Raw genomic sequence first — 22898 nt, forward strand, 5'->3', positions numbered from 1 at the left:
TTAGAGTACAACTTTTCAGTCTTTTTGTTCTTGTATTTATATTTTCTTTTCACAAAATTTGGGTCATATTGACCACACTTTTCTATAACCAGCTTTTACCATTTAGTGCCTCTTGAATCACATTTTCCTGCATATTTAAAATGGGATATTGACTAATTCCATAATAATCTAAATATTCCAACATACATTAAGCTAAATTTCTATTTTTGATAATCTGTATAATTCCTAAAATTTTGTATTATTGATATAAGCAACACTGATTTCAGTGTCTTTTTATCTGCAGAGAGATGTGAGCAGTGATTAAACCCCTTAGGCTTTAAAGCCTTTATAATGGCTGAGCAAAGTTTCTGAGTACTTTTGATGTTTCCGATGCATATTAAACCCCCATAAAGCTTGTACTAGTAATATAACCCTCTAGCAGGGTGGACAATGCTCTCATCAGAGAGTTTTCACTGAATCTGGATAGTCTCACTGAAAAAAAACAAAAACTACTTGTAAAATAATTGGCAATTATTTTTTTAAATTTACTTTTCTTTGAGATTGCATTTGCAACTGAATGGTTTATTTTGTCTTCAGATTATTTTATCTTCTATTTATTTTATACTTCTTGTGCTTACGTATGCCTACTAGGTTAAAAATGATACAGACTACTTCACAAGTTTGTTGCTAAGGATAAACTGCACATTATATGTAAAATTAGTTAGTACCATGCCAAGCCCAGAATAGGAGCTCAATAAATGTTTGTTGAAGTAGAAACTTATCAGCATATCAGTTAAAATCAAAATATAAATTTTTCCTTTCCAACAGATGATTCTGCCACAGAGAGCTTCAATGGCAACGAGACTCTGGGGCACAGTTCAATTGCTTCAGGGGGAACACACAGCAGGGAGATGGGCGACTCCAACTGTGATGGCAAAACTGGGCTGGAACAGGAGGAGCAGCCACTGAACCTGAGCGACAGTCCCCTCTCAGCACAGCTGACTTCAGAATACAGGATAGATGACCATAGCACTAATGGAAAAAACAAATATAAGAACCTTCTAATTTCTGACCTCAAGATGGAACGAGAAGCAAGAGAAAATGGAAGCAAGGTACGGTCATGTTACGATTGTCAATGAATTTTTAAGTTGGTCATGAAAGTCACAAAGAAATACTTATACAAGAAATGAAGATCATTGTCACTAGAAGCCCAAGAGTGGGTTACCAAGAAATCGCTAACTATAGACACTGTGTGTCCATGTTCCGTGAATAGAATTCAGGTATAACAGTGAGTGAAATGGATCCTTTCTCATGCAGAGTGGTAGGTTTTTATACATGGAATCACTTGATTTAACGTGCCTCACTTATATAATCTTACTTCTTTGTCTTTGGGAGTTGGTTGAGCTCAGATGTGAAAGTTTAGCTCTGAGGACACTATTTGGACTATAAAAAGATCACTTCTAGTTTCACCTGGATAGGATAGGATAGGTATATGTAGCCATAAAATTTCAATTAAATTCTTGTTTGCTTTAGAGACCTGGTACCTTTGATCCATAACTTACTTCATGCACATAGACAAAATGTGTCAGTTTCACGGATGAAACATACAGATTAAATAACTCCTTGGACAGTTTTCTCTAAACTATATTATGCAAAAGACATGTGCAGATGTATTATTGACATTTATAGATTCTTTATATTAGTATAAATTACAATCTTCCCCATTCCCAATGGATTTATTCATTAAAAGTGAAGCTATATTTCTATCATTTTGAGATAATTCATGTTGATGATTTTGCTCTATACGTTTTGACGGTATACTTTTATACATATACAGATATTTATAGCACGTATGTTTTCAGGCTCCCCCTTCCCCCGCTCTCACTTCTAAGTTAGAGTTGTAGAATTGGTCTTTTGAAATAAATCCTGAAAGCAAAATGTATTAATCTGGATTAATTTCTGAATTTGCTAAAGCATTATGCTTCCTAAATTGGCTCTATTTAAATCCTCTTGCCTGCCTGAGGGTGTGTTGTTTTATCCTCTTTTAAGCAAGTCACTAGACATTATCAGACACTTAAGCACTTTTGCCTGAGGGAGGCTGTTACAACTTTTGCATTGGTAAATGCACAGTACTGTCTTTAGTGGATTAAAGCCATATCATACAAACACAGATGATTTTATATTCACTAACATTATGAGACTCACTGTGTTATATTTTACAGGACAAAATAACCCTTAAGTTTTCCTGCCCTCCACATAACCCTGTCTTTATAAAACTTATTCAGGAAATGTCTTTTAATGCTATATATCTACTTAAGAGTTTTTTTTTTTTTTTTTTCCCCAAAAATCATCCAGTGGTTTGCTCTTCTCTTGTTTCCCTCCTTGTTCAATATTACTATGGGAACTATGCTTGTTAAAATATGTTCTTCCGTTCGTTAAGCAAATGAATTTACTTTTCTACCTCTATTAAAATGAGATTATAAAAAGCCCAGATTGATTAACCTGTAAAGAGTAAGATAGGAAAAGGGTTTCAGAGAGGAGAAGACACCTCAGAGGAGGAATGTTTAATGGTTTGATAAAAGAACAACCTCTGCAGCTGACTATGAAGTAACCAGAGAGACAGAGGAAAAATCAGAAGGGCATCACATAAGGAAGCTAAGTCCACCTTTCAAGAAAGAGAATGGTCAGCTCTGATGGACACTGCTGAGGAATCAAAGCAGATCAAGTAGAAGAATAACTGAATTTGTAAGATAGTTGTGGCAGCATGTTGCGACCAGAATCCAGAAGGACTTTCTTCAAAAAGAATGTATTAAATACCTGTTACATTAGCAGCAACGAGTAGATAGTAGAGACAAGTCAGAGAGAGAAGAGTCTTTATTCATAAGGCTGTTGATACAGCCACTAAGAGTATGTGTATAACCGAGCCCAAGCTCTTATTGCTCACCACATAAGAGGCCAGTAAGTCAAGGTACTGGGATTAGGAGTAGAATTTTCATTTTGAAAGCCAGTAGACCTAGAAGATGGTGGACTAGTGTCCCAAAGAACAGTCTTAGAATTCAGGCTTTTATGCTCAAAGGGAAAGGGGTGTGGTTGGTCACTGCAGACTTCTTTGTGTGGGAATCCTTTATTTTTGCATCTGTCCAAGTAGGTCTGGTCACAGTATTCCTATAAACCCTGTTCTGCAACTTTTTATCTCTATATGAATGAAAAAAGTATTATACATTTAAATGGCAGAGGCTTGAGAAAGGGTGATCCTGTATATTTCAGGCCATAGGCAACATTTTTAACTTGTTGTTCAGTCACTCAGTTGTTTTTTGTTCTTTTCAACCCAATAAACTGCAACACACCAGGCTTCCTTGTCCTTCGCCATCTCCCAGAGCTTGATCAAACTCATGTCCATTGAGTCAGTGATGCCATTCAACCATCTCATCCTCTGTCATCCCCTTTTCCTCCTGCCTTCAATCTTTCCCAGCATCAGGTCTTCTCTAATGAGTCAGCTCTTTGCATCAGGTGGTCAAAGTATTGGAGCTTCAGCTTCAGTCCTTCCAGTGAATATTAAGGATTGATTTTCTTTAGCATTGACTTATTTGATCTCCTTGTAGTTCAAGGAACTGTCAAAGGTCTTCTCCAACACTGCAGCTCAAAAGCATCAATTATTCAGTGTTCAGCCTTCTTTATGGTCCAACTCTCACATCCATACATGACTATAGGAAAAACCTATGCTTTGACTAGATGGACCTTTGTTGGCAAAATAATGTCTCTGCTTTTTAATACACTGTGTATGTTTTTCATATCTTTTCTTCCAAGGTGCAAGTGTCTTAATTTCATGGCTGCAGTCACCACCTGCAGTGATGTTGGGCCCAAGAAAGTAAAGTCTGTCACTGTTTCCACTGTTTCCCCATCTATTTCCCATGAAGTGATGGGATCAGATGCCATGATCTTCATTTTTTGAGTGTTGCATTTTAAGCCAGCTTTTTCACTCTCCTCTTTCACCTTCATCAAGAGGCTTTTTAGTTCCTCTTCACTTTCTGCCATAAGGGTGGTGTCATCTGCATATCTGAGCTTATTGATACTTTTCCTGGCAATCTTGATTCCAGCCTGTGCTTCATCCAGCCTGGCATTTCAAATCATGTACTCTGCATATAAGTTAAATAATCAAGGCGACCATATATAGCCATGGCATACTCCTTTCCCAGTTTGGAACCAGTCTGTTGTTCAATGTCCGGTTCTAACTGTTGCTTCTTGACCTGCATACAAGTTTCACAGGAGGTAGGTAAGGTGGTCTGGTATTCCCATCTCTTTAAGAATTTTCCACAGTTTCTTGTGATCCACACAGTCAAAGGATTTCGCATAGTCAATAAAGAAGTAGATGTATTCCTGGAATTCTTTTGCTTTTTCTATGATCCAACAGATGTTGGCAATTGATCTTTGGTTTCTTTGCCTTTTCTAAATCAAGCTTGAATATCTGGAAGTTCTCAGTTCATGTACTGTTAAAGCTTAGCTTGGAAAATTTTGAGCATTCCTTTGATAGCATGTGAAATGAGTTCAATTATGTGATAGTTTGAACATTCTTTGAATCTTCCTCGGGATTAGAATGAACACTGACCTTTTCCTGTCCTGTGATCACTGCTGAGTTTTCCAAATTTGCTGGCATGTTGACTGCAGCACTTAAACAGCATCTTTTTTAAAAGGATTTAAAGTAGCACAGCTGGAATTCCATCACTTCTGCTAGCTTTGTTCACAGTGATGCTTCCTAAGGCCAACCTGACTTCGTACTCCAAGATGTCTGGCTGTAGGTGAATGATTACACACCATCACGGTTATCTGGATCATGAAGATCTTTTTTGTATACTTCTTCTGTGTATTTTTTGCCACTTCTTCTTAATATCTTCTGCTTCTGTTAGGTTCATAGTGTTTCTGTCCTTTATTGTGCCCATCTTTACATGACATGTTTTCTTGATATCTCTAATTTTCTTGAAGAGTTGTCTAATCTTTCCCATTCTATTCTTGTCCTCTATTTCTTTGCATTGTTCACTTAGGGAGGCTTTTTTATCTCTCCTTGCTATTCTTTGGTACTCTGCATTCAGATGGGAATATCTTTCCTTTTCTCCTTTGCCTTTCACTTTCTTCTTTTCTCAGCTATTTTTAAGGCCTCCTCAGACAACCATTTTGTTTTTTGCACTTCTTTTTCTTGGGGATGGTTTTGATCACCACCTCATGTACAATGTTATGAACCTCTGTCTGTAGTTCTTCAGGCACTCTGTGTATTAGATCTAATCCCTTGAATCTGTTTGTTACTTCCACTGTATATTTGTAAGGGATTTGATTTAGGTCATATCTGAATGGCCTAGTTAGAGCAACCAAAATATGAAAATAAGCAAAGCAGGGTCCCTGCTTTCAAAAGCTTAGAGTCAAGCAGATAAAAATTTCAAAGTTGTTATTATGTCCTTATTCCATAAGTAATATGATGGCCATATGGCAGGGTGACATGAGAGGGCAGATGTGGGGCACCTATAGAACCATGATGAATCTTTTTTAATATTTATTTGTTTGTCTTTGCCAGATCTTAGTTGTGGCGTGAGAGATATAGTTCTCTGACCCAGGTTCAAGCCTGGGCCTCCTGAATTTGAAGCATGGAGTCTTAGCTGCTGGAACATTGGAGAAGTCCCGTTCAGTTCAGTCGCTTAGTTGTGTCCAACTCTCTGTGACCCCATGGACTGCAGCACACCAAGCGTCCCTGTCCATCACCAACTTCCAAAGTTTGCTCAAACTCATGTCCATGGGGTTGGTGATGCCATCCAACCATCTCATCCTCTGTCATCCCCTTCTCTTCCCGCCTTCAATCTTTCCCAGCATCAGGGTCTTTTCCAATGAGTCAGCTCGTCACATAAGGTGGCCAAAGTATTGGAGTTTCAGCTTCAGCATCAGTCCTTCCAATGAATATTCAGGACTGATTTCCTTTAGGATGGACTGGTTGGATCTCCTTGCAGTCCAAGGGACTCTCAAGAGTCTTCTCCAACACCACAGTTCAAAAGCATCAGTTTTTCGGTGCACAGCTTTCTTTATAGTCCAACTCTCACATCCATACATGACTACAGGAAAAACCATAGCCTTGACTAGATGGACCTTTTTGGAAAAGTAGTATCTCTGCTTTTTAATATGCTGTCTAGTTTTGTCATGGCTTTTCTTCCAAGGAGCAAGCATCTTTTAATTTCATGGCTGCAGTCACTATCTGCAGTGATTTTGGAGCCCCAAAAATAAAGTCTGTCACTGTTTCCCCATCTATTTGCCCTGAAGTGATGGGACAGGCTGCCATGATCTTAGTTTTCTGAATGTTGATTTAAGTCAAGTTTTTTCACTCTCCTCTTTCACTTTCATCAAGAAGCTCTTTAGTTCTTCGTTTTCTGCCATAAGGGTGGTGTCATCTGCATATCTGAGGTTCTTAATATTTCTCCTGGCCATCTTGATTCCAGTCTGTGCTTCTTCCAGCCCAGCGTTTCTCATGATGTACTCTGCGAATAGGTTAGGTAAGCAGGGTGACAATATACAGCCATGACATACTCCTTACTGTATTTGGAACCAGTCTGCTGTTCCATGTCCAGTTCTAACTGTTACTTCCTGACCTGCATACAGATTTCTCAAGCAGCAGGTCGGGTGGTCTGGTATTCTCATCTCTTGCAGAATTTTCCACAGTTTGTTGTGGTACACACAATCAAAGGCTTTGTCATAATCAATAAAGCAGAAGTCGATATTTTTCTGAAACTCTCTTGCTTTTTCAATGATCAAACGGATGTTGACAATTTGGTCTCTGGTTCCTCTGCCTTTTTCTAAAACCAGTGTGAACATCTGGAAGTTCATGGTTCACGTATTGTTGAGGCCTGATTTGGAGAATTTTGAGCATTACTTTACTAGCATGTGAGATAAGTACAATTTTGTGGTAGATTGAACATTCTTTGGCATTGCCTTCCTTTGGGATTGGAGTGAAAACTGACCTTTTCCAGTCCTGTGGCCACTGCTGAGTTTTCCAAATTTGCTGTCATATTGAGTGCAGCAGTTTTGCAGCATCATCTTCTAGGATTTGAAACAGCTCAACTGGAATTCCATCACGTTACTAGCTTTATTTATAGTGATACTTCCTAAGGCCCACTTGACTTTGCATTCCAGAATATCTGGCCCTCTGTTGGTGATCACACCATCGTAATTATCTAAGTCATGAGGATCTTTTTTGTATAGTGTTTTTGTGTGTTCTTTCCACCTCTTCTTCCCAGACCATGATAAATGTTAAGAAAGACTTTATAGAAAGTTATTCCAGGGATAAGTGTGAAGGGCAAGAAGAAGTGATTCAGAAGGAAAGGATTATTTATGGTAAAGCATGTTTTGAGGCCTAGAATAGTGAGAAAGTATTCTAAGCGTGGAGATTGGCAAGGAGCTCAGCATGGCCACAGCAAAGAGTGTGTGAAGGAATGGAGGATAAAGGGGTCCATCATGAAGGCTTTGTAGGCCAGTTTAAGGACGTGAATTGCATCCTGTTGGTAGTGCTTTGTATAAGGTTGTGGTCAGCTTAGAATTTTAGAAAGATTATTCTGGCAACATTGTAGTGGAGCCATAGCATAGGAACTATGGAAAAAAGAAATAGAGAGCTATTGTGGCTGTCCAAGAAAAGAATAATGTAGAGACACAGTAAATAAAAATAATGAACATTATACTATTGTATTTTTGACATTGTGTTTGCAGGAGTACCATATGCAGCTTCATAGGTTGTGTATTAAGAGTCCCAGACACTCCTAGGAGTGTCTTTCACATAGATTATGATATGAGTGATCTCTTTACGTCTATACATTTCATTAAGATATACTTTTGTAAGAATGATGTCTACTTTGCTTACTACACTATGACCTGTTGTTTAGTTGCTAAATCATGTCCAACTCTTTTGCGTCCCCATGGACTAGCCCACCAGCCTGCTCTGTCCTCTGTCAATGAGATTTCCCAGCCAACAATACTGGAGTGGGTTGACATTTCCTTCTCCCAGGGATCTTCTTGACCCAGGGATCGAACCTGTGTTTCCCATATTAGCAGGCAGATTCTTTACTGCTGAATCACTGTGGCTAGCACGTGGCTTAATATCTGGTTACCTAGTAGTTTCTCAAATGTTTTGGATAAGTAGTTTTCCTAACTGTGGGAAGTAAAACAGAACATTTTAGTATGACTCCAGGATTTGAGGCCTGGTTGCCTAAGTGAATGGTGATTACATTTACTAAGATTTGGAATGAAAAACATTTGAAGGAAGCTGTGTTGACATATAAAGTTTATGATGCTTATGCGGTATCCATTAGAGATGTTTAATAGGTATGGGGGACATAATGTTTCAGCTTAGAAGAAACATCCAGGGTGGAGAGACATTTGAAAGATATCAGAGACGTGCTGCCTAAAGATTTTGTGGTTGATAAGATCACTTCAGAATTATATAGACTGAAGAAGAGATGAGCTCAAAATATGTCATCCTGGAGAATATCAATCCATTAGTAACAAGCGGCATGGAAGGAGTTTGTTGGGGGGAACAGAACCCTAAGAGAAAATGAAGGCAGCCAGTTAAGAAAACCAGGTAGTTTAGAAGCCAAAATACAGGGCATTTCAAAATTAATGTAAGTGGTTAAACGGGGTAATCCTTAGGTGAAGTGACATAGGTCTAAACTTGGAGGACATTTAGGAGAGTTAGGGCTTATAGTAGGGTTCAAAACCATGGAAGAAGAATTAGCAAAATTGGTGGGAAATTGGATTTATGTTAGTTGTAGAGGCTGGACAGGGAAGCTGAATCATTTATTACATTTACTTTATTTTTATAATTTTATTTTTTCATCGAACTATAGTTGATTTACAGTATTGTGCCAATCTCTGATGTACAGCAGAATAACTCAGTTATACACATATAGAGATTCTTTTTTCATATTCTTTTCCATTATGGAAATTTATCACAGGTTATTGAGTATAATTCCCTGTGCTATACAGTAGGACCTTGTTGTTTATCTATCTTAGATATAATACTTTACATATGCTAATCCCAAACTCCCAGTTGTTCCCTTGCCCCTAGAAGAAGACTGGAATTTTGCTTCAGGAATTCTTGCAATCAAAATCCAAATGCAGAGAGCCTCAGGGCTGTCAGGGGACCTTTATACTGAAGATTTAGCAAAACTCATCTGTTCAGTGTTACCTTTTTAGCCCTTAGGAATGTTCCATCAATTCTATCCAGATTTATAAAGTGATAACTATCGCCAGTTTCTTCATTCAACATTTTTGAGGTTAGATTCTGTTTTACTTTGGAGGATTATAAAAGCTTAATTATATAATGTCTTTGAGAAACATAGATCAAACTCACCAGTGAGTTTGATATTGACCTATTTCACAATTTTATTATGAAGAATATCAAAAATAATTTTAAAGCATTTTAAAACCTTAGTGAATAGAATTGCTTAGAAAGAATGGCTGAACTGGACTAGGGCATTTACAAATTGTTTATTATTATGCAAATTCACTTAACTAGACTAGCAGAGAATCATATTAGTCAATCTAAAGAATAAAACTATTGCATGAAAAGAGTTTAGAAGATATTTATTTTATACTTGCAGACGGTCACATTTTTAAAGGACAACTAATAACATTAAAGCTTGGGAAAAAGTAGAAATGTTGATTAAGAGTTTGGAATATACAACTCATGAGGAAGCACTAAGGGACTAGTTACATGAAAAAAGAAAGGCCAAGAAAACCCAAATCTAGATATGGTGTTTTAGTCACTCAGTTGTGTCCAGCTCTCGCAAACCCATGGACTGTAGCCTGCCAGGCTCCTCTGTCCATGGGATTCTTCAGGCAAGAATACTGGAATGGGTTGCCATTTCCTTCTCTAAAATCTGGATATAGGTATGTTTAAAATTATTAATAGATGAGAACAGAAACAAAATTAGAAATCTGAAGGAAAGAAATATATAAATTAAAAACACATATCATTGATATTTTAAAAATTTTTCTCTTTGTATTTGTGACCCAGCTGCCTTTTACTTAATATGGTAACATATTCTGAATCAATCCCCAAGAGAATAATGTTTCGAGTAATAACAGCAGTAGGAAAGTAATTATTGTTTGAGAGTTAACATGTTGCTATAGTTGCTACATATTTAGTTTTTGGCTTAGTTCCCAGGACCCTTCAATCTTCACTTTACTCAAAAATATATTTTCCCTCAATGTGGCCCATGTGGCATTATTTTCAATCTTTCCTTTACATTTTTACCAAAATGGATATTATCATTCAAATTAAAGTTTATAAAGTACTTCTCAGAATCATCATTAATAATTGTTAGGTGATTTTATTTAGATACAATGAATGGAAGCAGTAGGTTTTTTCAAAATATCTCTTTGAGGGGCTTCCCTGGTGGCTTAGTGGTAAAGAATCTGCCTCTGCCAAGGCAGACCTGTGTGATCCCTGTTTCAGGAAGAGCCCACATTCGGCAGAGCAGCTAAGCCTGTGCACCACAACTACTGAGCCTGTGCTCTGGAGCCCCCCAGGAGATGCAGCTAGCGAGCCCATGTGCTATTGTTACTGAAGCCCACGGGCCCTAGAGCCCATGTTCCACAAGAGAAGCCATCGCTATGAGAAACCCTTGCACCGCAATTAGAGAGCAGCCCTTGTCGCAACAAAGACCTCGCACAGCCGAAAATAAATGAATGAATAATATCTCTTTGAAATATTTAGGCATAATGAGATTGCCTTTTGAAACAAAGGAGTGATGGCTTGACTTTTGGAACAGTATTATTTTGTTCTTTGTCATGTGGCTGTATTCCAGGTCATTATTGTTTTATTTTATTTGTTTTTTTTTTTTATTTTTTTTATTTTTTTAAAATTTTATTTTATTTTTAAACTTTACATAATTGTATTAGTTTTGCCAAATATCAAAATGAATCCGCCACAGGCATACATGTGTTCCCCATCCTGAACCCTCCTCCCTCCTCCCTCCCCACACCATCCCTCTGGGTCGTCCCAGTGCACCAGCCCCAAGCATCCAGTATCGCGCCTCGAACCTGGACTGGCAACTCGTTTCTTACATGATATTCTACATGTTTCAATGTCACTCTCCCAAATCTTCCCACCCTCTCCCTCTCCCACAGAGTCCATAAGACTGTTCTATACATCAGTGTCTCTTTTGCTGTCCCGTACACCATTATTGTTTTAATTTGATGATTTTCAATTTCTGGCTTCTTGGTGCTGTGTAGAGATTTTTGGCCCAGATGTGGCTTACAGTAGAAGCAACAATATATATTCAGCAAATGTTCCTAGTAGGTGGCATGCCTTATCCTGAGTGCCTGAAGGACAAAGAGAGAGAGAAAAAAAAAAGGTCTCTATTTTTAAGAACTCACATTTTAGCCTGAAAAATAGATGCATAAATAAACAGGTATGTTACAGTATGGAAATTAGTTACACATAAGAATGCCTTCTAGGCCTGTTAATCTTGCCTGGGGAAGTTCCCAAGTTAATTCTTTTTTTTTGTTTGTTTTTTAAATTGTATTCATTTAATTTATTTATTTTGGGGGGCACTGGATCTTCATTGCTGCTTGTGAGTTTTCTCCAGATGCAGTGCACAGGCTTCTTATTGTGCTGGCTCTTCTGGTTTCGGAGCAGACTTAGGCACGTGGGATCAATAGTTGTAGCACATCAGCTTAGCTGCTCCAAGGCACGTGGGTTCTTCCTGGACCCATAGGTGGAATGGACCCATGTCTCTTAGGTCTCCTGCATTGGCAGGCGGGTTCTTTACCTCTAGTGCCCCCTGAGAAACCCTTGTGTAATGCTTTCAAATTCATGAGTTAACAACTCATCCTATCAGATAAGGAAAGCACATATAATCACCAGTCTCATTGAAACAGAAGGACGTAAAATCTAGTGGATGTTAAACTATTTCACTGAAATTAGCGCTATAGTTACTCAAGCTGTCTAGCTTGGTATTGAACCCAGATCATCTGAAACCCATGTGCCTTTCACCGTGCCCACGCTGAATGACGCTGTGTGAGATCAGTTTCCTTTATGGACCACATGGTGACTCTGATGGGCAAACAATTCAAAGAGGCAGAAATCTAGTCCCATTAGCAGATAGTTACTTGATAAAATGCAAATACTGGCAGTGATTTTCTTATACAGATATATATTTTTCTCTTCTATATGAATTATTTTACAAAATGAAAATAATACACCAGATGCCTCTGTTGAAAACATAAGCAAGTCTGCAAAATATACATTTATTGTTTTAGTGAATTGAGTGGAAAAACAAATGGGTAGCTGAGTTGGAATGGGTCTTTAAAAAGCCCCAGGGTAAATTTTAAGCTCAAGTTTTTATTGTTAGCTACCAATTTAAAATAGCATTCATGTAATAATATAGATAAAGTGTATGTATAAAATACAAATTATTATATTTTTATTCTTACAAGTTGCATAGATCTCAGAAGTGTTCCATATTGGGCATATTTTTTCCTTCTATTAGTACATTTTTTTAAAATCAAAAGATATAGAAGAATGATTATGATATAATTAGTTTTGTTGTATCTACACTATTTGTAATCTAAATTTAACGTGTATAATGCTTTTGTGAAAAAAAAAAAAAGCTTTCCTTGCTCAGAGACTGTAAAATTAATTACAGGATAGAAAAATAAAATAATCTTTAAAATCGGGACTCACTTCAAAAAAAAAAAATCAGGAACCAAGAAAAGCCCTATTGACTCCTACCACCCAAATTAGTGTCCTTGTGAATTCTTATGCTATCATGCTTCCCATTACACATGCTTATATTCTTGGTAACTATTACAGAGAGAAATGGTAGAGCCACCAGTTCTGAGTGCCTACTGTGTGTGTTCTACTCCGTGTTAGTTCATTTCACCTTTTTTATCTCAGGAGAATGGAGAGGATGAGGGACCTATATGATTTATATCCAGAAATGTTCTAAGTGAAGTTGATTTTTAATTCCCCATATGCAGCAAAATATCAATTTTGAGTTCCTTTATAAACATTTAAGAGTTCAGTTGGGTCAATACAAAGTTTCAACTGATCCATCAGTTCCACACATTCATAATAATCTGGTTAAAATGTCAGATTGTAATTTTGACCAAAAAAACAAAAAACAAATGGACCAATAGTTACCATTGTGTTTATTTGATGATGGCAATGAACTATTGGTCAATAGCTCAAAAAGAAATAGGAGTTTTATTTTGCATGTTTTTGTATTCAGTGTCTTTTGAGTTTGGGGGAGGATTTTTTTTTTTTAATTTTTACTGGAGTATAGTTGTCCTACAGTGTTGTGTTTGTTTCTGCTGTACAGCAAAGTGAATCAGCTATGCTTATACATATTACCCCTCTTATTTAGACTTCCTTCCCGTTTAGGTCACCTAACGAGTCGGTCATTTGCATCAGGTGGCCCAGGTAATGGAGCTTCAGCTTCAGCATCAGTCCTTCCAATGAATTTTCAGGGTTGATTTCCTTTAGGATTGACTGGTTGGATCTCCTTGCAGTCCAAGGGATTCTCAAGAGTCTTCTCCAACACCACAGTTCAAAAGCATAAAGTCTTTGGTGCTCAGCCTTCTTTTTCACACAACTCACATCCATACATGACTACTAGAAAAACCACAGCTTTGGATGAATCTTTGTTGACAAACTAATGTCTCTGCTTTTTAATACACTGTCTAGATTTGTCATATCTTTTCTTCTAAGGGTCAAGTGTCTTTTAATTTCATGGCTGCAGTCACCATCTGCAGTGATTTTGGAGCCCAAGAAAATAAAGTCTGTCACTGCTTCCATTGTATCCCCATCTATTTGCCATGAAGTGATGGGACCAGATGCCATTATCTTCATTTTAAATGTTGAGTTTTAAGCCAGCTTTTTCACTCTCCTCTTTCACCTTCATCAAGAGACTCTCTCATTCCTCTTTGCTTTCTGCCATAAGGGTGTTGTCATCTGCATATCTGAGATTATTGACATTTCACCCAGCCATCTTGAAAAATCTTTAAAAGCTTTAAATATAAGATCATCTATACCACTTTTCTAGATTGCACATATATTCATTAATGTACAATATTTGGGGTCTTTTTGTTTTGTTTTATCATTGTATATGTGTTTTGCTTGTGTTCTATCATTTGGAGTAATATCAAATGGTTAAAAATATAATTGTATCTGTAAGTGTCTTTAGAGAATGGTTCAGTTCAGTTCAGTTGCTCAGTCATGTCTGACGTTTTGCGACCCCATGAATCGCAGCATGTCAGGCATCCCTGATCATCACCAACTCCCGGAGTTCACCCAAACTCATGTCCATCGAGTCGGTGATGCCATCCAGCCATCTCATCCTCTTTTGTCCCCTTCTCCTCCTGCCCCGAATCCCTCCCAGCATCAGAGTCTTTTCCAATAACTCAACTCTTCGCATGAGGTGGCCAAAGTATTGGAGCTTCAGCTTTAGCATCAGTCCTTCCAAACAACACTCAGAACTGATCTCCTTTAGAATGGACTGGTTGGATCTCCTTGCAGTCCAAGGGACTCTCAAGAGTCTTCTCCAACATCACAGTTCAAAAGCATCAATTCTTTGGTGCTCAGCTTTCTTCACAGTCCAACTCTCACATCCATACATGACCACTGGAAAAACCATAGCCTTGACTAGACAGACCTTTGTTGGCAAAGTAATGTCTCTGCTTTTGAATACGCTATCTAGGTTGGTCATAACTTTCCTTCCAAGGAGTAAGTGTCTTTTAATTTCATGGATACAATCAACATCTGCAGTGATTTTGGAGCCCAGAAAAATAAAGTCTGACGCTGTTTCCACTGCTTCCCCATCTATTTCCCATGAAGTGATGGGACCAGATGCTGTGATCTTCGTTTTCTGAATGTTGAGCTTTAAGCCAACTTTTCCACTCTCCACTTTCACTTTCATCAAGAGGCTTTTTAGTTCCTCTTCACTTTCTGCCATAAGGATGGTGTCATCTGCCCATCTGAGGTTATTGATATTTCTCCCTACAATCTTGATTCCAGCTTGTGCTTCCTCCAGCCCAGTGTTTCTCATGATGTACTCTGCATAGAAGTTAAATAAGCAGGGTCACAGTATACAGCCTTGATGTACTCCTTTTCCTATTTGAAACAAGTCTGTTGTTCCATGTCCAGTTCCATCTGTTGCTTCCTGACCTGCATATAGGTTTCTCAAGAGGCAGGTCAGGTGGTCTGGTATTCTCATCTCTTTCAGAATTTTCCACAGTTTATTGTCATCCACACAGTCAGAGGCTTTGGCATAGTCAATAAAGCAGAAACAGATGTTTTTTCTGGAACTCTCTTCCTTTTTCCGTGATCCAGCAGATGTTGGCAATTTGATCTCTGGTTCCTCTGCCTGTTCTACAACCAGGTTGAACATCTGGAAGTTCACGGTTCATGTAGTGCTGAAGCCTGGCTTGGAGAATTTTGAGCATTACACTACTAGCGTGTGAGATGAGAATGGTAGAGGAACCTTAAGAGAAAGAAATATAGTTGAAATATCCTAAAGTGATTTACACATCTCAAAGTAATGGGTATTAATAGCTTTCCTTCATTCACTTGCTGTTGACTCAAATGTGAGGAAAGAATAAAACAAGAAAAATTAATATCAGAGACAGAGAACAATATGTTCTAACTTGTCTCAATATAATAGTTTATTGTTTTTATTAATATTAAATATTTGATGAGTCTTAAAGTATACTCCTAGACTTCCGTGGTGGCTCACTGGTAAAGAATCCCACCTGCCAGTGCAGGCGATATGGGTTTGATCCCTGGGTTGGGAAGATCCCCTGGATAATGGCAACCCATTCAAGTATTCTTGCCTGAAAAATACCATGGACAGAGAGCCTGATGGGCTACAGTCCATGGGCTGCCAAAGAGTCAGACACAACTGAGCAACGAAACAACTAAAAGTATACCCCTAGATGCAACTATCTGTAGCATCATTATTAGTATTTTTGCTTAATATTTTTGAAATGGAGATCCTAAAGTTAGCTGGGGTCAAGAGGGTAATTCAGACACAGAGTTTAAAATAAGAGAATTATGTCATCATCTTTGTCCCAAAGAGTAATAATGATAGGCAACAATCGTTGGATTCTTACTATTTTCCAGACACTCATCTAGGAACTAATTCATATAATTCTTTTAACAACACAGTAGTTTCAGGCACTGTTGTTATTCCCATTTTTTTTTTTTTCACATCTGGAAAAACTAATATCCAAAGAATTTATAAGTATGGTTATACTAAGAATTTGTATAATTTGCATTTGAACTCCAAATCATTTGACTCACATTTCAACTACCACAGTATATGTTGAGATCATGGGGTAGGGTCTGAAAATGAACAAAAGCAAATTAATGCTGAGACCCCTAGCTGCTATTCATGGTTCACAGTTGTTCTCTGAGCAGGAAGCAATACTGATCAGCTCTGTGACTTTGAGCAGGTCTCTACTTTTTAAGCCTGTATACTTCATCAGTAAAATGGGGATAATGATACACTTTAATTTAGATCAACAATTTGAAGAAGCATATTTATTTCAACTAGTGTATATTACTTTCCTTTTCCTCCTCTTTTTGTCTCCTTTTCTTACCTTATTTTGACTTAGCTACCCTTATTTTTCAGGAATCTAGAATACTTAATACGTTCCCAGAGGCATTTTGTAGGCATTCATTCTAGGACTCATTTCTGTGAATTCATAACATGGACTCTCAGAAATAGATCCTAGGATATCTTGCAATTGTTGCTTGTTAAAAATCTTTCCTGACCCTGTTGGAATCTGTCCAATTCAAATAATACATTTCTGTATAACACCTATCTTGATGACCTCAACTAAGGGAAAAAATCTTGTATTTTTTTCAACTTTTAGAAGGAATGATCCATGAAGAATGAGGATGAGGTGATGGGTGATGGGTTGTGTGGTCACATACTAAAGTGATTTACACTCATGAGGCTTGCGCAATACAAAATGTTTGTTGAAGGAAAAAAATGCAGTGATGTGGGAATATATTTTATTGATATTATCCTATCTATTTTCTAACTAGCAATTTTCTCATATTGTGTCTTGGCTTCCTTGAACACCCCACTGTGCAGCTGACTCTGGCTTTAGTATGAGTCGGTGGAATAGGAATATGTCCTTTTTAAGGTAATATGTATACAGTATTACCTCTCTGGGCCAGAGATTCTCATTTGAATATTTCACAATGAATTTTGACTCAAATGGATATAACACCAAGAACACAAATGATAAAAGCAAAAATCAATAAATAGGACTACGTCAAACTTAAAAACTTCAGCCCAAAAAAGAAACAATCAACAAAATGTTAAAGGTATCCTTTAGAGTGAGAGAGCAATTTTGCAAAGTATGTTTCAGAAAGTTTAATATCCAAATAAATGAAGAGCTCCTACAGTTCAATAGGAAAGGAAGGGAGGGAGATAGTAAGAGAGAGAGTGAAAGATAGAAAGAAAGAAAGAAAGAAAACAAGCCAGTCTGATCTGAAAATGAGCAGAAGCACTAGACAGAAATTCTTCCAAACAGATTATCTAAATGGCCAACTGGTACTTGAAAAAAATGTTCAACATTGCTAATTATCAGGGAACTGCAAACCAAAACAACAGTGAGGTATCTTCTCACACGTAGCAGAATGCCATCATCGAGAAGACAGACAATAACAAGTATTGGCAAGGATGTGGAGAAAAGGGAATCCTTATAAATTGTTGGTAGAATATAAATTCAGCCAGTATTGGAAACAGTGTCAGACTTTATTTTGGGGGGCTCCAAAATCACTGCACATGGTGATTGCAGCTATGAAATTAAAAGATGCTTACTCCTTGGAAGAAAAGTTATGACCAACCTAGATAGCATATTGAAAAGCAGAGACATTACTTTGTCACAAAGGTCCGTCTAGTCAAGGCTATGGTTTTTCCTGTGGTCATGTATGGATGTGAGAGTTGGACTGTGAAGAAGGCTGAGCGCCAAAAAATTGATTCTTTTGAACTGTGGTGTTGGAGAAGACTCTTGAGAGTCCCTTGGACTGCAAGGAGATCCAACCAGTCCATTCTGAAGGAAATCAGCCCTGGGATTTCTTTGGAAGGAATGATGCTAAAGCTGAAAGTCCAGTACTTTGGCCACCTCATCTCATTGGAAAAGACTCTGATGCTGGGAGGGATTGGGGGCAGGAGGAGAAGGGGACGACAGAGGACGAGATGGCTGGCTGGCATCACCGACTCAATGGACGTGAGTCTGAGTGAACTCCAGGAGTTGGTGATGGACAGGGAGGCCTGGCGTGCTGCGATTCATGGGGTCGCAAAGAGTTGGACACGACTGAGCAACTGAACTGGCTGACTGACTGATGGAAAACAATATGGAAAAATATTTTAATCAGAAAACTTAAAGAATAGATGTACCATATAACCCAGCAGTTCTACCTCTGTACCTGAAGGAAATAAAAACATAGCATCAGAGAGACATGGACTCCTGTGTTTATTACAGGGTTATTCTTAATAGCCAACATATGGAATCAACCCTAAGTGCCCATCAATAGATGAATGGATAAATAGGATGTAGGGATACACACACATGCCCCTCCTCCCCACATAGACAATATTATTCAGCAGTGATAAAGAAGGATACTTTGCTATTTGCAGCAACATGGATAAATTGAGAGGACTTTATGCTGAGTGAACTAAGGCAGAGAAAGACGAACACTGCGTGACATCACTTGTGGAATCTAAAAAAGACAAACTTGTAAAAACAGAGTAAAATGGTGCTCAACAGGGCATGGGGATGAGGAGGTAGGACAGGTATTTAAGGGTACAAACTTGCAATAAATAGTAAAGTAATTTTTAAAGATTTCATGCACAGTATGCCGAATATAAACAACAGTGTTGCATTGTAATCATCAAACATTTTAAGAGACTAGATCTCTGTTATTCCATTACTAAAAAGAAAAGATAATTATGTAACCAGATAGAGGTTCTAAGTGTCATTACAATGTCCATCAGATTATTAATATAGAAATGTGTCAAATTAATGCTGTGTACCTTAAATTTACACAGTGTTATATGTCAAATATATTTCAGTTGAAAACAAACAAACAAATGAAAAAAAAAAAACACAGTCAAAATAAATACATTTCCAATGTGGTGATTAAGGAGGATAGCAGCATAACAGGCTGGTAAAGGAAATATTTGGGCAATTATGAGGTCTTGTGTTGTGATTCTCAAATGTTCAAACAAAAAGACAATGAAGTATTTTGGTGCTTAAGCCAATTGTTTTTAAATTTATTTTTAGTTAGAGGATAATCGCTTTACAATGCTATGTTGGTTTCTGCTGTACATCAACATAGATCTGCCATAGGTATACATATGTCTCCTCCCTCTTGAACCTTCCTCCCACCTCCAAACCCAACTCACCTTTCTAGATAGGACAGATATTTTTGAGACAATTTTTAGAGCAGTTAAGGAAAGTTATGACCAACCTAGATAGCATGTTCAAAAGCAGAGACATTACTTTGCCAACAAAGGTTCGTCTAGTCAAGGCTGTGGTTTTTCCTGTGGTCATGTATGGATGTGAGAGTTGGACTGTGAAGAAGGCTGAGCGCCGAAGAATTGATGCTTTTGAACTGTGATGTTGGAGAAGACTCTTGAGAGTCCCTTGGACTGCAAGGAGACCCAATCAGTCCATTCTGAAGGAGATCAGCCCTGGGATTTCTTTGGAAGGAATGATGCTAAAGCTGAAACTCCAGTACTTTGGCCACCTCATGCGAAGAGTTGACTCATTGGAAAAGACTCTGATGCTGGGAGGGATTGGGGGCAGGAGGAGAAGGGGACGACAGAGGATGAGATGGCTGGATGGCATCACTGACTCGATGGACGTGAGTCTGAGTGAACTCCAGGAGTTGGTGATGGACAGGGAGGCCTGGCATGCTGCGATTCATGGGGTCGCAAAGAGTCGGACACAACTGAGCGACTGATCTGATCTGATCAGTTCACAGCAAAACTAAAAGAAAATGACAGAGATTTCCCATATAACGCTTGTTCCACAAATGCATAAACTCCTGCATTATTTGCATCCCCCACCAGAGTAGTTCATTTGTTACAACTGATAAGCCTGTATTGATACACCATAATCATCCATGTCCACAGTATGCCTCAGGGTTCAGTCCCAGTGTTGTGTATTCTCTGGATTTGGGCAAATGTATAATGATAAGCATTTATCATTATGCTAACATACAGAGTGTTTTCACTGTCCTTAAAACTTCTCCATGTTCCTGCTATTTATCTCTCTGCCACTTTAGACAGACTTTTAAAAATGAAAATTAACTGGTGATTGTACATCTGCATTTTACCTTTTTGCATTTCAATTAAAATATTATTCCTGGCACTGGCATTCTCATCAGAGATGCCACTAAAATGCTGAAATAATTCAATAGAATTATTATTTGGGGCACTTGTCTCTGGATCAGAATTGTCTGAGTCATCTGCTGCTGCTGCTGCTAAGTTGCGTCAGTCGTGTCCGACTCTGTGCGACCCCAGAGACGGCAGCCCAACAGGCTCCCTCGTCCCTGGGATTCTCCAGGCAAGAACACTGGAGTGGGTTGCCATTTCCTTCTCCAATGCATGAAAGTGAAAAGTGAAAGTGAAGTCGCTCAGTCCCGTCCAACTCTAGCGACCCCATGGACTACAGCCTACCAGGCTTCTCTGTCCATGGGATTTTCCAGGCAAAAGTACTGGAGTGGGGTGCCATTCTGAGTCATCTAATACTCCTCAATTCCTATATGGGCAGAGTACCCTTCCAGGGACCGTAGGGGCACAGAGTTGCTTCTGAAGGAACAATAACAAAAATAAAAGGTGAAGAGAGATGAATGTCAGCCCTTGTGTGCAAAACTGTTCTGTGAAAACACAAAGTAGGGAATTGAAGAAGGTTTTATAACAGAAAGCATTTGTATGAACCCAGAGACTAAAGGTAGTTATGATAAAAGAAGGTTCAGGAGGTGAACGGAAAGATGAGAATAAAGTCACAAAAGCAAGAATACACCAAAGTGATCTGGGAGCAAATAATCTTGACTTTGGATGGACTCAGGAGTGTGTCGAGGTGGATCAGGGCAGTTGTTTCCCAGGGCCAGTTCTGATGTGCTCCTTGGTAGGTGTGCCTGTGCTTGGGGAACCACAGAAGGATATGAGCAGGGAGTGATGCAATGAGCATGAGCCTTGGGCAGGAAGATGAATGTGGCAGTGATACAGGCAATGGTTCAGGGATGCTGCAGACAGGTGACAAAGGGAACCATTCCAGGGGAGAGTGGTAAGGGCCTTTGCTGGGGCATGGACCATGGCAGTCTGTTACAAGCTGAAGGAGTTTCAGGTTCTAGATGGTCACTTAGACATGAGAGACAAGCAGGTAGAAATGTGAGGCCAACTTTGAGGAGGAAGACTGGAGAGGAAAGAAGGTAGTGATCATCCACACAGTGTCAGCAGGAGATCAGCCAGGAAGTTGGCAGCCAACAGACCTGAAACTTTCTCTTTTGGATGAAGGAGGAGAGAACAGGGAGGAGGGGTAGAGATGAAGCTGACAGAGAAGCAGAAAGCACAGAAGCCTGGCATGGCCAGACCCAAGTGCAGAAGAAGGGAGTGAGGGATCATTTTCAAGATAGATCGTTTAGGGAGTTAGAGAAGGGACAGGGAGCTATTGACCTGGGGGTCCCTGGAGGCCTTCCAGAGGGCAGTTTGACTGAGTGGTGAGAAAAAAGGCAGATCTCAAAGAATTGAGGTGTGAGTCAACATAAGGTGGTGGTTTAGTCTCTAAGTCACGCCCGACTCCTGTGATCCCATGGACTACATCCGCCAGTCTCCTCTGTCCATGGCATTCTCCAGATGAAAATACTGAGGTGGGTTGCCATTTCTTTCTCCAGAGGATCTTCCCGACCCAGGAATTGAACCTGGGTCTCCTGCATTGCAGGCAGATTTTTACTGACCAAGTGATGAGGGAACTCAATATATAGTTTCCTTTTAAAAAGAGTTCATCATATTTGTATTATTTTTTTAAGTTATATTTGTTTAAAGTAATAGTTTGATTATAAAAATGAAGTATAACTTTAATATTTTAACATACTGCCTTAGCATTGACCTTTCAGTTGAATTTAGCAAATTCAGTTTTGAGCACCAATTATGTACTTAGCATTAAGGTTGCTAAAATGAAAATGACATAGGTCCTCACTCCAGGGCCATCAAGAAAAGAAGGGAGACAAACTCATGGCTCAGTGGCAAAGACTCCTCCTGTAATACAGGAGAGGCGGGTTCGATCCCAAGGTAGGGAAGATGCCCTGGAGAAGAAAATGGCAATGCACTCCAGTATTCTTGCCTGGGAAATCCCATGGACAGAAGAGCTTGACGGGCTACAATCCAGGGAGTCACAAGAGAGTCAGATATGACTTGGCGACTAAACAACACAGTCTGCTAAGTGCAGTCTTTTAAGATTGAAAAGTAAGTCACATTTATAAGTGGATTATTCATTTTGAGTGGAGTGGTAGGAGTGGGAGCTAGGGGTGCTCAAGAAATATTTTCTTGGGAATGTCCTATTTTGCCTGAGTTTGAAAAAAAAAATAGTTTCCATCCAGAAAAGGGAAGAAAAGTGATTTGGATTTTTTTTTTTTTCTTTTGCTATTGACTAAACTGTGAGGGCTTGGGCACATAACTTAATTGCACTTTAATTCAACATACTTATGCATAAAATGAGAGAATAATCCTTATTGCTTATAAGTCTTCATTTAGTTATATATTTTTTACTGTTTTCTGTGGGTTGAATCCCAGGGATATGGGAAATATGATGACCATCAAGTGAAAAAAACCTGGAAAATGTTTAGTATAGGCTGAAGACAAAGTACAAAA

General features: G+C 38.6%; 1 protein-coding gene across 8 annotated transcripts in view; it reads left to right on the plus strand.

Moving 5' to 3' along the window:
• NOL4 (nucleolar protein 4) overlaps window positions 1-22898 on the plus strand; it is a 464847-nt gene that overhangs the window by 247825 nt on the left and 194124 nt on the right. For all 8 annotated transcript variants that reach the window (XM_070778763.1, XM_019986452.2, XM_070778758.1 and 5 more), the window contains one exon: window positions 808-1091. In XM_070778763.1, the coding sequence (XP_070634864.1) occupies window positions 808-1091 (284 nt within the window). The remainder of the gene's footprint in view (window positions 1-807; window positions 1092-22898) is intronic.

Source organism: Bos indicus, chromosome 24 (assembly GCF_029378745.1).
Source record: "Bos indicus isolate NIAB-ARS_2022 breed Sahiwal x Tharparkar chromosome 24, NIAB-ARS_B.indTharparkar_mat_pri_1.0, whole genome shotgun sequence".
NCBI classification, from domain to species: Eukaryota; Metazoa; Chordata; class Mammalia; order Artiodactyla; family Bovidae; genus Bos; species Bos indicus.